This window comes from Crinia signifera, chromosome 8 (genome assembly GCF_055691185.1).
Source record: "Crinia signifera chromosome 8, ASM5569118v1, whole genome shotgun sequence".
NCBI classification, from domain to species: domain Eukaryota; kingdom Metazoa; phylum Chordata; class Amphibia; order Anura; family Myobatrachidae; genus Crinia; species Crinia signifera.
The window spans coordinates 8,805,391-8,820,178 of record NC_139224.1 but is presented as its reverse complement, the minus strand read 5'-3'; the positions used below and the strand labels follow the sequence as shown (position 1 = coordinate 8,820,178).

The following is a 14,788-nucleotide window of genomic DNA, read 5'->3' as shown; positions in this document are numbered from 1 at the left end:
TGTATCCACATCCTCCCGAGTTAATTTCCTTACTCAATTTTGTGTCGTCCGCAAATATTGCAATGAAGACACAGGACCCTGATAGGGATGTGCTGTGCCCCGGGGGTCCAGAACGCACTCCGCACCCTTCTCGCTCAGTACGGACCTCTCTGCAGTCCTGCACTGGGAGCATGCAGCGGTGGCGATATTCAGTCACTCAGCGGCGTGTATAAAGCCAGAGAATTCTTGTTACTATACCGCGTGCCGTGATGGTCCCCAGCCATGCGAGACTTTATGGTCCACAGATGACTGCATAAAATTATATGAGGGGAGATAAATTGTCTCATTCATGGAAACAGAAGGGTCAGATCTTCACTTTCACTTCAATTTCCCAGTGATTTCTACCATTCTAATATATTTTCAGAACAATCGCATTATATGGTCTCATAATAAGAAATTATCACCTGCTATTTTTACATATTCATATGGATTGCATTCAACTCATATTTACATGACTAGAAAAATGTAAGTGGCGTTTATATATGTGTGATACATATATATAAATATAAAAATGGGGGAATTCTACAAATATCATAATCGTAGAAATAAATCAAATATTAACATGAAAAAAGGGGTGCGTATAGACTCATCAATAAAAAACATGAATATCGGTAAAAACAAAAATAAGATTAAGATAAGCTACTTTTAGCATCTTTTTAGAGGTGGAGGTGACTATAGGCAGCACCCAATGCGTTTCGGCATGTTGACTTGAAACACAGTTACCTCCCCTCCTGCATTCTGCAGGAGACTCCCTGACATAGCAGCAATCTCCCTCGTTAGTCTAGCAATCTCCCTCATGGCACCTAGCCCACATTACACCTTTACATCATAGTTCCCTCCCCTCCTGCATTCTGCAGGAGACTCCCTGACATAGCAGCAATCTCCCTCGTTAGTCTAGCAATCTCCCTCATGGCACCTAGCCCACATTACACCTTTACATCATAGTTCCCTCCCCTCCTGCATTCTGCAGGAGACTCCCTGACATAGCAGCAATCTCCCTCGTTAGTCTAGCAATCTCCCTCATGGCACCTAGCCCACATTACACCTTTACATCATAGTTCCCTCCCCTCCTGCATTCTGCAGGAGACTCCCTGACATAGCAGCAATCTCCCTTGTTAGTCTAGCAATCTCCCTCATGGCACCTAGCCCACATTACACTGTTACACCATAGTTACCTCCACCGGATACTGCAGGAGACTCCCTGACATAGCAGCAATCTCCCTCGTTAGTCTAGCAATCTCCCTCATGGCACCTAGCCCACATTACACCTTTACATCATAGTTCCCTCCCCTCCTGCATTCTGCAGGAGACTCCCTGACATAGCAGCAATCTCCCTTGTTAGTCTAGCAATCTCCCTCATGGCAGCTAGCCCACATTACACCTTTACATCATAGTTCCCTCCCCTCCTGCATTCTGCAGGAGACTCCCTGATATAGCAGCAATCTCCCTCGTTAGTCTAGCAATCTCCCTCATGGCACCTAGCCCACATTACACCTTTACATCATAGTTACCTCCCCTCCTGCATTCTGCAGGAGACTCCCTGACATAGCAGCAATCTCCCTCATTAGTCTAGCAATTTCCCTCATGTCACCTAGCCCACATTACACTGTTACATCATAGTTACCTCCCCTCCTGCATTCTGCAGGAGACTCCCTGATATAGCAGCAATCTACCTTGTTAGTCTAGCAATCTCCCTCATGTCACCTAGCCCACATTACACTGTTACACCATAGTTACCTCCCCTCCTGCATTCTGCAGGAGACTCCCTGATATAGCAGCAATCTCCCTCGTTAGTCTAGCAATCTCCCTCATGTCACCTAGCCCACATTACACTGTTACACCATAGTTACCTCCACCGGATACTGCAGGAGACTCCCTGAAATAGCAGCAATCTCCCTCATGTCACCTAGCCCACATTACACGGTTACATAATAGTTACCTCCCCTCCTGCATTCTGCAGGAGACTCCCTGACATAGCAGCAATCTCCCTCTCTCCCTCATTAGTCTAGAAATCTCCCTCATGTCACCTAGCCCACATTACACTGTTACACCATAGTTACCTCCCCTCCTGCATTCTGCAGGAGACTCCCTGACATAGCAGCAATCTCCCTCTCTCCCTCATTAGTCCAGCAATTTCCCTCATGTCACCTAGCCCATATTACACCTTTACATCATAGTTACCTCCCCTCCTGCATTCTGCAGGAGACTCCCTGATATAGCAGCAATCTCCCTCGTTAGTCTAGCAATCTCCCCCATGTCACCTAGCCCACATTACACTGTTACATCATAGTTACCTCCCCTCCTGCATTCTGCAGGAGACTCCCTGACATAGCAGCAATCTCCCGCTCTCCCTCATTAGTCTAGCAATCTCCCTCATGTCACCTAGCCCACATTACACTGTTACATCATCGTTACCTCCCCTCCTGCATTCTGCAGGAGACTCTCTGACATAGCAGCAATCTCCCTCTCTCCCTCATTACTCTAGCAATCTTCCCCATGTCACCTAGCCCACATTACACTGTTACATCATCGTTACCTCCCCTCCTGCAGGAGACTCCCTGACATAGCAGCAATCTCCCTCTCTCCCTCATTAAGCAGCCCATACACGCTGCTAAGCCGATGTGTGCTTTGAGGTGCGCGCTCCCGCGCACCTCATCGCACAGTACAAAAAGTAAGTGCTTGCACATACTTTAAAGTACTTAGGTTTCATCAAATTGCATCGCATTGCATGCACAACGCATGTACATGCAATGCGATGCAATGTGATCCCTGCTATTGCAGCCCACAACGCACACCCGCATCGGGACGTGTATGGGCTGCTTTAGTCTAGCAATCTCCCCCATGTCACCTAGCCCACATTACACTGTTACATCATAGTTACCTCCCCTCCTGCATTCTGCAGGAGACTCCCTGACTTAGCAGCAATCTCCCTCTCTCCCTCATCAGTCTAGCAATCTCCCTCATGTCACCTAGCCCACATTACACTGTCACATCATAGTTACCTCCCCTCCTGCATTCTGCAGGAGACTCCCTGACATAGCAGCAATCTCCCTCTCTCCCTCATTAGTCTAGCAATCTCCCTCATGTCACCTAGCCCACATTACACTGTTACATTTTTTGGGGAACAAAGGAATGAGAGACAGATACATTTACATTGAATCATCTGCACCATTTCCCAGCACTTTACCTAATATAGTACCGCTTACTAATGCTGCTTTCACACCGCAGAACCTGCTCAGACCATGTATTTAAAACGTGTCAGACTGAGGAAGTTTACCCCCTTTCACACCGCATCTAAATACCTGGTCTAAAGCAGGTTTGCGGTGTGAAGCGATTGTGAAAACGGCTCACTCTGCTCCCCTGTGCACTGTGGCCGGTACAGGCTGGGGGGGGGGGGGGGGGAGGCTGCCCGCGGGTCCTCCCGCAAAACTGATTAATTTTTTTTTTGGGGGGGGGGGGGGGGGGGGGGGGGCTGGGCAGCCTCCCCCCAATGAATCAATTTTTACAGAGGACACATGGGCAGCCGCGCGCGCGCGCCACCCCCCATACATTAATCAGTTTTGCCGGGGGACCCATGAGCAGCCTCTCTCCCCCCTCGCGTGCCCATGTGCACAGGGGAGCAGTGTGAGCCGTTTTCACAATCGCTTTAACAGCCTGGACCGTGTGGACACTCACTGCAGGACAGGAGCAGCCGGCTATCTGTAGCACTCCGTCCCGGTGATAGCAGACACTGGAGGTATGACGGGGGGGGGGGGGGGGGGGGGGGGGGGGGAGAAGAGAGGCTGCCCGGGGGTCCCAGCGCAGGGGGTCCCTGCAGTGTATGTTATATCAGTGGCGGGGTCCCTGCAGCGTATGGGAACTAGTGGCTGCAGGGACCCCGCCACTGATATAACATACACTGTAGGGACCCCCTGCCTCCAGCGTGACTATTCCCCTCGCTGCGCTGCCCAGAGGGGAGGGGGGGGGGGTAGGAATCCCATTTCAGATCCGTTTTGACACCAAAATAAACGGGTCTGAAACGGGAAGGACCCTGCTTTTTTACCGGTTCCAAAAACCGTTTTTTTGGAAATGGTAAAATCACTTTGCACCTTTCAGACTGCACAGATTACCGTTTCAAAATGGTTAAAAATCAGCAAAATACCAGTTTTTTTGTGCGGTCTGAAAGGGGCATAACTGCTTTGGGGCTGATCTACATTTGAATATAATTCATTTTAAAAGATTCCTCTTAGATGTAGCAGTGCACACCCACGCTTCTAGGTGCCACGCTCACAATCTCTCCATATATGGAACTAGACACGCCTTGTGGGTGGAGCATGACACGCCCCCCTCAATGGGGCACTGTGCAAAATTCTATTACCAACTAAAATCTTCCAGAAACTAGTTTTCAGAAGTTGGCAAGTATGGTTCACTGGCAAAAGGCAAATTCGCTCTCAGATGGACAAAACCACATGCACTGCAGGTGGGGCAGATGTAACAAGTGAGAGAGAGTTAGATTTGGGTGGGGGTGTACTTCAAACTCATAACTACATTGTAGTGTAAAAATAAAGCAGCCAGTTTTTACCCTGCACAGAAATAATAAAATAACTCACCCGAATCTCACTCTCTCTGCATATGTTACATCAGCCCCACCCGCAGTGCATATGGTTTTGTCCATCTGAGAGAGAATTTCCCTTTGCGAGTGAACCAGAATAACCCCCATAGTACACTGATTTGAGACTACAAGTCACAGCATGCATACAGAAGGACTTGAAATAGACTATGCAGACTGTACGTATCGGAGGCGGATGCATACGGCGACAGGGGGGGGGGGGGGAGGGGGGGCATACGTTTTAGAAAGCGGCTCACTTAATACATGTAACATTTAGAAAAATAAGAGAGACAGTTTAATCACAGGCCTGTCACATTAATCAGAAAGGATTTCTTAATTACACATGCACAAAGCTGACATGTTCTCATCATGAGCTGCGGAGGCATAATGGAGGAGAACAATAAGACAAGTACAAATTAAGACGTTCAGATCACCTTCATTCAGCGCACTCCGGGGAGCAGAGGGTTAAGAGATTTTAAGTTTGGGGTTTTTTATTGCAGAACTCAGCACAAAAGTTGTACACGGTTCTAAAATCACACAAGGATTGCACAGAGTAAAATGGCAGTTGGGGTGGCTCCCCTATTTGAACTTTGACCTGTGCTGCCCCACCTCTGGATTCGCCACTGGAAGCCTGTGATACATCGAAACATTGAAAAGGTCAGCAACATACTAGCTTCCAATTCTGTAGGAAGTGATCATGTGTGTCACATCTCCTGCAATTCATCGTTCCAATCACAAGAGGGCAGTATAATCTTATCTCAAATATCACCAACCTCTGCCTCAATCCCCAGCCGCACAGCTGGCATAATTGCAGTAACCCTTACATTGTTTTAGAACTTACTGGAGGTGCCAACGTATCCACCATATGACGCGAAGACACCGTGCACAAACAGGACTGCCGACTGCACACAAAGAAATGGGGGGTGCTCAATTACCCACACAGCTTCTATGGGTTCATTTATGTACCATGCCAGTAATTCCAGAAGACATGAAGGGATTTACAAAAGTGTCCAAAAATAAGTAGGCGAAGTTGCCCTTAGCAACCAAATGATAGCTATAGTTTTCTAGAGCAGAGGTAGGAAACGTCTACCAATCCAGCGGCTGTGAAACTACACATCCCAGCATGCCTTGCCATTGTTCTAGCATGCCCTAAACGCAAAATTGTAGCACGGTGGGATGTTTAGTTCCACAGCGCTGGAGTCCCACAGGTTGCCTACCTCTGTTCTAGAGTTTATTAGAGAAGTTGTATTGATAATCCGATTGGCTGCTAGGTACAACACCTCCACTTTGGCTTTTTGGAAACGTCATACACACACTGAGCGGCTTTCCTGCTGCCTGGCGCCGATGGAGGGGGAGGACGGCTTTGCAGAGCGCAGCGCTACGCAAAGCCGTCCACAAAGCCGCTCATCTGCTGGTAATACAGACTGGGTGGGTTTGCGCTAAAAGCTGCTCAAACTTGGTGTTGGCCCTAAAGTGGGCCTTTGGGATTAGGGACTTTATATTACTATATGTTACTTATTTAATGAATACCATATGTCAGCGACATAGCAATCTTGCTATCATAATGGGTAAAAGGCACAATAATTTGCCATGGGGGGCCCTGCCTATTTCGTCAGCCCTGGGCCCCACAAGTTCTGATGGCGGCCCTGCTGTCATATTGTGACTCCAATGACGCAAAGACCAGTTTCCGTATTTATTTGATTACAATGAAGCTTTATCATATGTGAAAGACTTAACGCATTTTGCCGTCTAACCATCACAGTGCCGTTTCCGTTTTGGCTGTGCATGTCCTTACACCAGGGGTCCTCAAACAATTTTGCTCTGGGACACATCAGACCATAAACATAATGACAGGACCCCAGCAAGTTACGGCAGAAAGTCATCACACGTACAGTATAGTCAGCAGACAGCACATACATGGCAGCATTGTGGGGGCACAGAGTGATGGGTGGAGTCTGATATACCATAACCGAGTGTTTTTCAACCACTGTGCCGTGGCACACTAGTGTGCCTTGAGCTGTTCTCAAGTGTGCCTCCAGATCTAGAGATGCCCAAACCAGTTTACAGCCACCAGCAGTTCAACTGTTTATTTACTGGTCTCTTCATGTAAAGGGCCAATGTATTTTATTTGTGTTACCTGTGGGGAACAGTGTGATTGTTTTTTATATGGGGGCCAATAGGTTTGGTTTTTTTCCTGTGGAGGCTAATGTGTTTTGCCCTGTGGGGATCTCATGGTGTGCCTTGGCAATTTTAAAATCTTATTTAGTGTGCCGCCAGGTAAAAAGGTTGAAAATCACTGCCATAACCCATCACATCACACGTGTAGTCAGCAGACAGCACATACAGCATTGTGGAGGCACAGAGTGATGGGAGGAGTCTAATATACCATAACCCATCACATCACACGTGTAGTCAGCAGACAGCACATACATGGCAGCATTGTGGGGGCACAGAGTGATGGGAGGAGTCTAATATACCATAACCCATCACACGTGTAGTCAGCAGACAGCACATACATGGCAGCATTGTGGGGGCACAGAGTGATGGGAGGAGTCTGATATACCATAACCCATCACATCACACGTGTAGTCAGCAGACGGCACATACATGGCAGCATTGTGGGGGCACAGAGTGATGGGAGGAGTCTAATATACCATAACCCATCACACGTGTAGTCAGCAGACAGCACATGCATGGCAGCATTGTGGGGGCACAGAGTGATGGGGGGAGTCTGATATACCATAACCCATCACATCACACGTGTAGTCAGCAGACAGCACATACAGCATTGTGGGAGGAGTCTAAAACAGGGTTGCCGACCCTCCCGGAATTTGCGGGAGTCTCCCGAAAATCGGGTCCTTCCTCCCGGCCCCCGGAAGGGTGGGCAAACCTCCCGGAATCAGGGGGACCCCCACTGAGCCCCCCCGATCGCGGCATTTATATGCCCAATCCGCGGGTCTCAGGGGAGGGGGCGGAGCTAAAATGGCACAATCGTGTCATTTCAGCCCCGCCCCCTCCATGGATATCAGTTATTTTGACTGTTTGCCATAATGGGGGCGGGGCTTAATGACGTCCCTGTTAAGCCCCGCCCCCAAAACTTGTAATGCAAGATTCCTCTCCGGGCTTCTCCCGATTTTTTGAAAGTCGGCAACCCTGGTCTAAAATAACAGACAACTCAACAGTTTTTCAAACTCCTTGAATCACTGACTAGAGAACTTGAAGTCATCAGCCTGCAACATGGAACCGCTGCCTTAGACCATGTAACTGGAGACTGAGGGATCCTATAGTTATGTGCACACTCACTGCATACCAGACATTGATAGCCGAGTAGTGCAGAGGATAGGCTGGGATTTGTAGTTCCACAATGTATAAAATTTTTATTGTGAAAGGCATTTGGGAAGGATTGGAACGTGCTCTGTACTATCCCTGAATAGATGGCAAGCTCTGTGGCACAGTGTTCACTGTCTGTTCTACTGGTGAAACAGAAGCGCAAACACGTTTGTCATCATTTCTTAATTCGGAGTCCCCCGCCTCATCCAACTGCTCAGATTCCTTTTCACGTCTGTCATCTTCGTTTTCATCCCCAGCCTAAATAGCTGTCCATCCGATGTCTTAACCGACTCTGAACAGCAGAAAATCTGCATGAATTAGAGGACAGGGCGCTGTCAGATCCGCGCAGACCTCTACTTTGTTTAATGAATTTTGGCAGAAAGGCAGAAAAAATATGCCATAAATTATGTTTGTTTTATTCCCCAATATTCACAAAAGACAAATACTAACATTCGGCCACAGGAAAGAGCCATAGGGAACATTTATAGGGATGTTCTGCGACAATGGGAACAAGAGAACGTAGACGCCTTAAACGTCGCTGTATAACCCCTCCGGCTGCCTCACATATAATCATCATATCCCCAGTAGATTGTAACATTTTATCAGCAGGGCCTTTGCCTTCATATTATGGGGGGGTATCCAATTGCCTGACATTTGTTGGGGCTATGCAATTTGGTCACCCCAAAAATAATTGGATACAAGGAGTGGAACACACTGTGGAGGAGGGAGAGTGGACAGGAGCACGCAGGAGGGTGCGGTCAGGGTAGACGCACTGCATGTAAGCATTTCTACAATTTGTAGCGGGAGACAAGGGTGCAGCCCCCAAAATCAATTAGGGAACCCCTGATGTCTGCATTGTAGAACCAAATTAATGCTGTTGGTGCCTGTGCACTCTGCAGCAATAGAAATTGGGGCAGGGCCGGGCCGGCTCTACCATTAGGCAGCTGCCTAGGGCGCTGGGATCTGGGGGTGCCACCAATCTGCTTATCAAAAACTCAAGGATGTCTATGAGGATATTTATTGTATTTAACGCAGGTGGCGGCTGAGGAACCTCTAAGACCGCACCTCCATAGTAAGTATGCCTCAAGGGGTTGGAAAATGGATATCGCTGGCAGTATGGGGGGGGGGGGGGGGGAGTAGGTTGCACCGGCCCTGGCGGGGGTTGTTGTTGATGCACCCTGATCAGAGGTAATTATACCCCTTTCACCCAAATACCCTGGGTCTGACCCAGAATTTGGAACAGTGTTCCTATCCAGCTTGCGATGAGCGATATATCACTCGGTGTCCCGTGTGCATCAGCGACCAGAGATTGTCGCTGATGAAAAAGAAACTGACGGGGGAGCCCGGCAGTGGTAATCAGCTGGTTGCAGGAGCATGTTCCTTGGAGATGTTATCATCTCCAATTCCAAATGCTGAGAATTTGCCTCTTTCCATACTGTAAATTGGACCCAGGTCAGACCGATCACACTGCCCCTTATCGAGGGGACGGTCTCACATCCACCTAGGTTACAACCAGAGTTGGATTCTTAAATTACTCCACCCAGATTTTGGGGGTGGACCCGTTCACACAGAGCCGCGACCTGGGTTTACCCAGCAATATTGATAGTGTTCTACCATTCTACCACCCTGCATCTTTCAAAACTCTTCACCGCCTGGGGTGTCGCTCCCTGCTTTGCTGTTCCAGCACAGTGTGGTCTGTATTTCAGAACTGATAAATTAACCGATTGCCCTGCATCCACTTTCCAGCAGATCTCGATTCTATAGATCATTTTGCACACACAGGTTGTTCCAGAAGCTGCCAGGTAGAAGTTGTTACATTGTGATGCGTTTTCTGCTATTTCCTGGGCACAAATCCAATGAGTGGAAGACGTATAACCGCACTCAGTGCGACAGTGTAATAATACCAGTTACCCTCCAGGGGCTACAAAGTATAATCCAGTTCCCTTACTGCACAAATAGAATGAAGAGAGAAAATAAGAGCGGAACAACACTTTGTGTGTTACAAAGTGCGACAATCTATCAGACACAGCCTAACACAAACTGACAGAAGACAATATATAAAAAGGAGGCCATAAAGATCTTTGAGCCGAGGTTATTACCTGCTGGTTATTTTATATATACACACACAAACACAATGTCCTTTATTACCAGCAATTAGCATTATTGTCTCCCACAATTCCCGGCCAAGGCACTATGGGCCTTATTCTGATTGAGCCGGATGGCTCTGAATGCGGACAGACGGCCGATGGTTGGCGTTTGCGCATGTACAGAGGCGTTTCTGCGCATGTGCAAATGCCGCGCATGTACGAATATGGCGTAAATTCTGTACAGAAAATGATCGTACGAAACCATCCGAGCAGGGGGTGGGGAGGGGCGTGAAGGGCTGTTTGGGCTCATTACCATAAGCGTACGCCCCGCGTTTCATTGGCGTTCCCATGAAAACGATGGGCGTAGGTATGGTAATCCGGCCGTGACACACGTGTGGGGGGTGGACATATGACATAGCCGGATGCCAGCTGCCGGCCCATATCCCTGCTTTCATACGAAAAAATGTCAGAGTGGTCTGGAGCACTCTGCGCTGCCTGACCGCTCGGTCCATCATTCGATGGTTGGTGACCATCGAATGATGGGGGAGGTTCCCACAGATGGAGGAGGTGTTCACATGAAACATCCTCTCGCGGGCTGTTCGGACGACGTTTTAAACGCATTCAGACAGTGTGAGCGATCTGTACGGTAGGCGGGGCTAAGAACACTCGGTTCCTGTCCGAAAACACGCAATTTATCTCCCACAGCACATGAAATTACTGGCAATATGGTCACTCAGCGACCATATTGCCATCGATATGTGCTGAAATCGCCCCCCCGTGTGTACACAGCTTAAGAGGAAATTTATAGAGTGTAAGCTCCACTGGTGAACGGCCAAATATTCTCTGTACATCGCTGCGGAATATGTGTGCGCTATACAAGAAACAGAAAGAAATAAAAGGTTACTAATCTCATTCCCCTCCCTGGACATGTTCTTCACACTCTCCCGGACCAGCTTGCTGGACACCTCATGTCAGGAGAGGTGCAGGTGCGGACTGCTTAAAAGAACAGCCATCTGCAATGGAGCCAACTGTAGACCAGGAGGAAGGGAGAGTTTTCATGGTATAGGTAAAAACCGGCCAGGACCCCATTACGCCGGACCATCTGAACGACATTCTTGCATGAAAGTTGTACGCTTCCGCTGGTCATTAATGAGGGTTTCTGTTACCTGTACATATGTCATTCACAACAAGGTGCATCTTAAGGTGCCCATACACTAGTAAGATTTATCTTCAGATCTGGTTGGTTGGAACAAAACCATGGTTATGGATGAGTGACAGTTTTGTCAGTTTTCCAGCATTTCCAAGCAAATGGTCAACTGTCATTTGCTCTCATCCATAACTATGTTTTTGTTCCAACCAGCCAGATCGGAAGATAAATCTGTGTGTATGGCCACCTTAACTAGACTCTAGCGAGATCGTTCCGTGTGTAAGCATAATATCGTTTGTCCAGGACACTGGAGAGTTCAAGGCAAATTTACCAAAAACATTGTCTAGTGTGTATGGGCCATAAGGGACCAATTCATTTCACTATGGTGCTGCACCCTATTATAATTACCTTTAATATATATGGTGCCACAAGGGATCCACAGCGCCCAATACTATACACTGGAGCTACTGTACCATATATGCCGCATCTAACATCAGCCTGTCCTCTTCCATCTCCCATTTACTATGTAGTTATTCTACAGGTCTCATTACTATCCAGAGTAACAGTGACAATGCCAAAGCCCAAATCCTTTGGGGCTAATATAAAGCAAAACAGAGGCAGTGATGCGCAGACAGACACATTTAACAAGGTTCCACATTACCCTTAATCTTAATACCAACTGGAAACAGAGCAATCATCCAAACAGACACCCATCAGCAGCACCTCACCTTACACAAGCGTCACAGCCAAACTTAGACAAGGGATCTGGGGTAAGGGGCACAGGGGCGAGAGGTAAAGGGTCAGCTCACGTGATGACCAGCACTTATTTAACGATTTTCTCGTGATAAAACGCAGGTTTTCCACAACACGTAACAATATACAACAAATAAAATCTTATCATTATATCTTGTCTGATTTGTACTTTTCAGCAAATACATAAATTAGGGATATTATCCTAAATATTACACAGTCTTTTTTTCTGACCTTTGGTTGCCTTCCACCGCAGGAAGTTCAGTAAGAAATGCATGGCAGGGGTGCTATATTGAGGGATAGCACAAGCACCCCCTCCACATTACTGATTACAGGGAAGCTATGCCCAGTAATGATGATTTGCACATTGCAGACACCACTCCAATCACCTGTGCAGCCTCTAGCACAGCAGATGGGAGCAGGTAATCAGCTGGAAGATCTGGGGCGGGATGCTGCATAGATCTGGGGTGGGAAAGGGATGCTGCATAGATCTGGTGTGGGATGCTGCATAGATCTGGTGTGGGATGCTGCATAGATCTGGGGTGGGAATGGGATGCTGCATAGATCTGGGGTGGGATGCTGCATAGATCTGGGGTGGGAATGGGATGCTGCAGAGATCTGGGGTGGGAAAGGGATGTTGCATAGATCTGGTGTGGGATGCTGCATAGATCTGGGGTGGGAATGGGATGCTGCATAGATCTGGGGTGGGAAAGGGATGTTGCATAGATCTGGTGTGGGATGCTGCATAGATCTGGGGTGGGAATGGGATGCTGCATAGATCTGGGGTGGGAATGGGATGCTGCATAGATCTGGGGTGGGAATGGGATGCTGCATAGATCTGGGGTGGGATGCTGCGTAGATCTGGGGTGGGATGCTGCATAGATCTGGGGCGGCGTAGATCTGGGGTGGGATGCGGCGTAGATCTGGGGTGGGATGCTGCGTAGATCTGGGGCGGGATGCTGCATAGATCTGGGGCGGGATGCGGCGTAGATCTGGGGTGGGATGCTGCATAGATCTGGGGTGGCATAGATCTGGGGCGGGATGCTGCGTAGATCTGGGGCGGGATGCTGCGTAGATCTGGGGCGGGATGCTGCGTAGATCTGGGGTGGGATGCTGCGTAGATCTGGGGTGGGATGTTGCGTAGATCTGGGGCGGGATGCTGCATAGATCTGGGGTGGGATGCTGCGTAGATCTGGGGTGGGATGCTGCGTAGATCTGGGGTGGGATGCTGCGTAGATCTGGGGTGGGATGCTGCGTAGATCTGGGGTGGGAATGGGATGCTGCGTAGATCTGGGGCGGGATGCTGCGTAGATCTGGGGCGGGATGCTGTGTAGATCTGGGGCGGGATGCTGAGTAGATCTGGGGCGGGATGCTGCGTAGATCTGGGGCGGGATGCTGCGTAGATCTGGGGTTCGATGCTGCATAGATCTGGGGTGGGATGCTACGTAGATCTGGCTTTATGTAGTGCTTAGACACTATGCACATTTCTTTATGATAGCAAATTAATCGCTGCTGGGAAATAAACTTTATCAAGTCAAAGAATCTAAATTAAAACAGAGGGAGATTTCTTAGAGAACAGCCAATTCGGCACACAGTAACGCTGCAGGGCGCCCGCGTTATGGGAAACAGGGGCCTATTAGCATTTCTAAAGCATTTTATTCTGCGCTGCTTACTAAGTTCTTATATCTTATCTTGTATATTGCATAGAGAAATGATGTGTTATCAAGCAGCTTAGGACAGAAAGTATTTACAGGAGGACCCGGGATACTTTAGGAAGAGGGATGATGAAGCTTAATCCTGTCCTTACTTCCTGCCTTGTGCTGATTCATCTACAGTGCTGGTGAACACATCAAAGACCCTCCTAGCTGGCCAGGATTTCTATAGATCCCTGTTTAAAGGGATTGGTCACCTTCAGACGACTTTAACCTACTTGTTTGTATGTGTCCTCCTGAAACTTTTATAAAGTATATTTAGAAAAAGTATACCATGCATAAGCAATCACAGGGGAGAAAGGGGGTGGGGTGGGGTGGGGTGGGGGGGTGGTATGCTGCAGCTTGTTACATGCTAATTGTGCATCATTCATAAGCTGGTGAAAATTGCTCTATACCAGGGGTTCTCAAACTCGGTCCCCAGGACCACACACAGATCACATTTTCCAAATCACATGGCAGGTGCACAGGTGCACTCATTACTCATTGACATATTTTAAAAGATCCACAGGTGGAGCTAATTAATTAACTTGTGATTCTGTGAGGAGACCTGCAAAACATGCCCTGTGTGGGATCCTGAGGACCGAGTTATAGAACCTGTGGTCTAAACTATAACATTTGGATCCCCCCTCCTCCAGAAATCCGGTGTTTGCCCCTGTTGTGACAGAATGAGCGGCAAGGTCCTTGCCCGTGGGCAATGTATTATACGTACGGTATTCCCTTTAGTTCAGCGCAAAAAGGTGTGGCCTAAATGTGAGAGGGAGGAGCTTGTTGGAGGGACATTTACACAACCATACAACGTAAGGAACAATTGTGACAATGGGCTTTGGGGGACACTTACAAGCTGTCAGTGTACAACCACCATTGATTGTATGTACCTCGCTGTTTTATCTATTGCCTTTGTGCTCTTCAGTCATGTCTATGTATTATCAGGCAGACGTATATTCGGACACCTGTATACCCCGTATAAAGTGATGGGAGCTCGGTTCTGATGGGTACAAATTCCTTGGGCGCCCATTGTTTGCTGCTGCTGAGGTGTGAGCAGGTCTGCAATAAGTCAGGCTTTTGGGAGCACCCAAACTCTTACATATACAGTAGGCACCATGATCATGTGTATCGACGGCCTGATTCAGGTTAA

The 14,788-nt window shown here is 48.2% G+C and overlaps 1 protein-coding gene across 9 annotated transcripts in view; it reads right to left on the bottom strand.

Annotated features, from left to right (window-relative positions):
* GRIP2 (glutamate receptor interacting protein 2) overlaps positions 1-14,788 on the bottom strand; it is a 279,830-nt gene that overhangs the window by 63,741 nt on the left and 201,301 nt on the right. Inside the window, exon 1 of one of the 9 annotated variants that reach the window (XM_083155698.1) lies at positions 12,176-12,320. The exons of the other annotated variants lie outside the window; for them this stretch is intronic. Within the exon in view, the coding sequence (XP_083011824.1) occupies positions 12,176-12,218 (43 nt within the window). The 5' untranslated portion in view covers positions 12,219-12,320. Of the gene's footprint in view, positions 1-12,175; positions 12,321-14,788 lie in introns of those variants that run through there. 9 annotated transcript variants of the gene reach the window in all.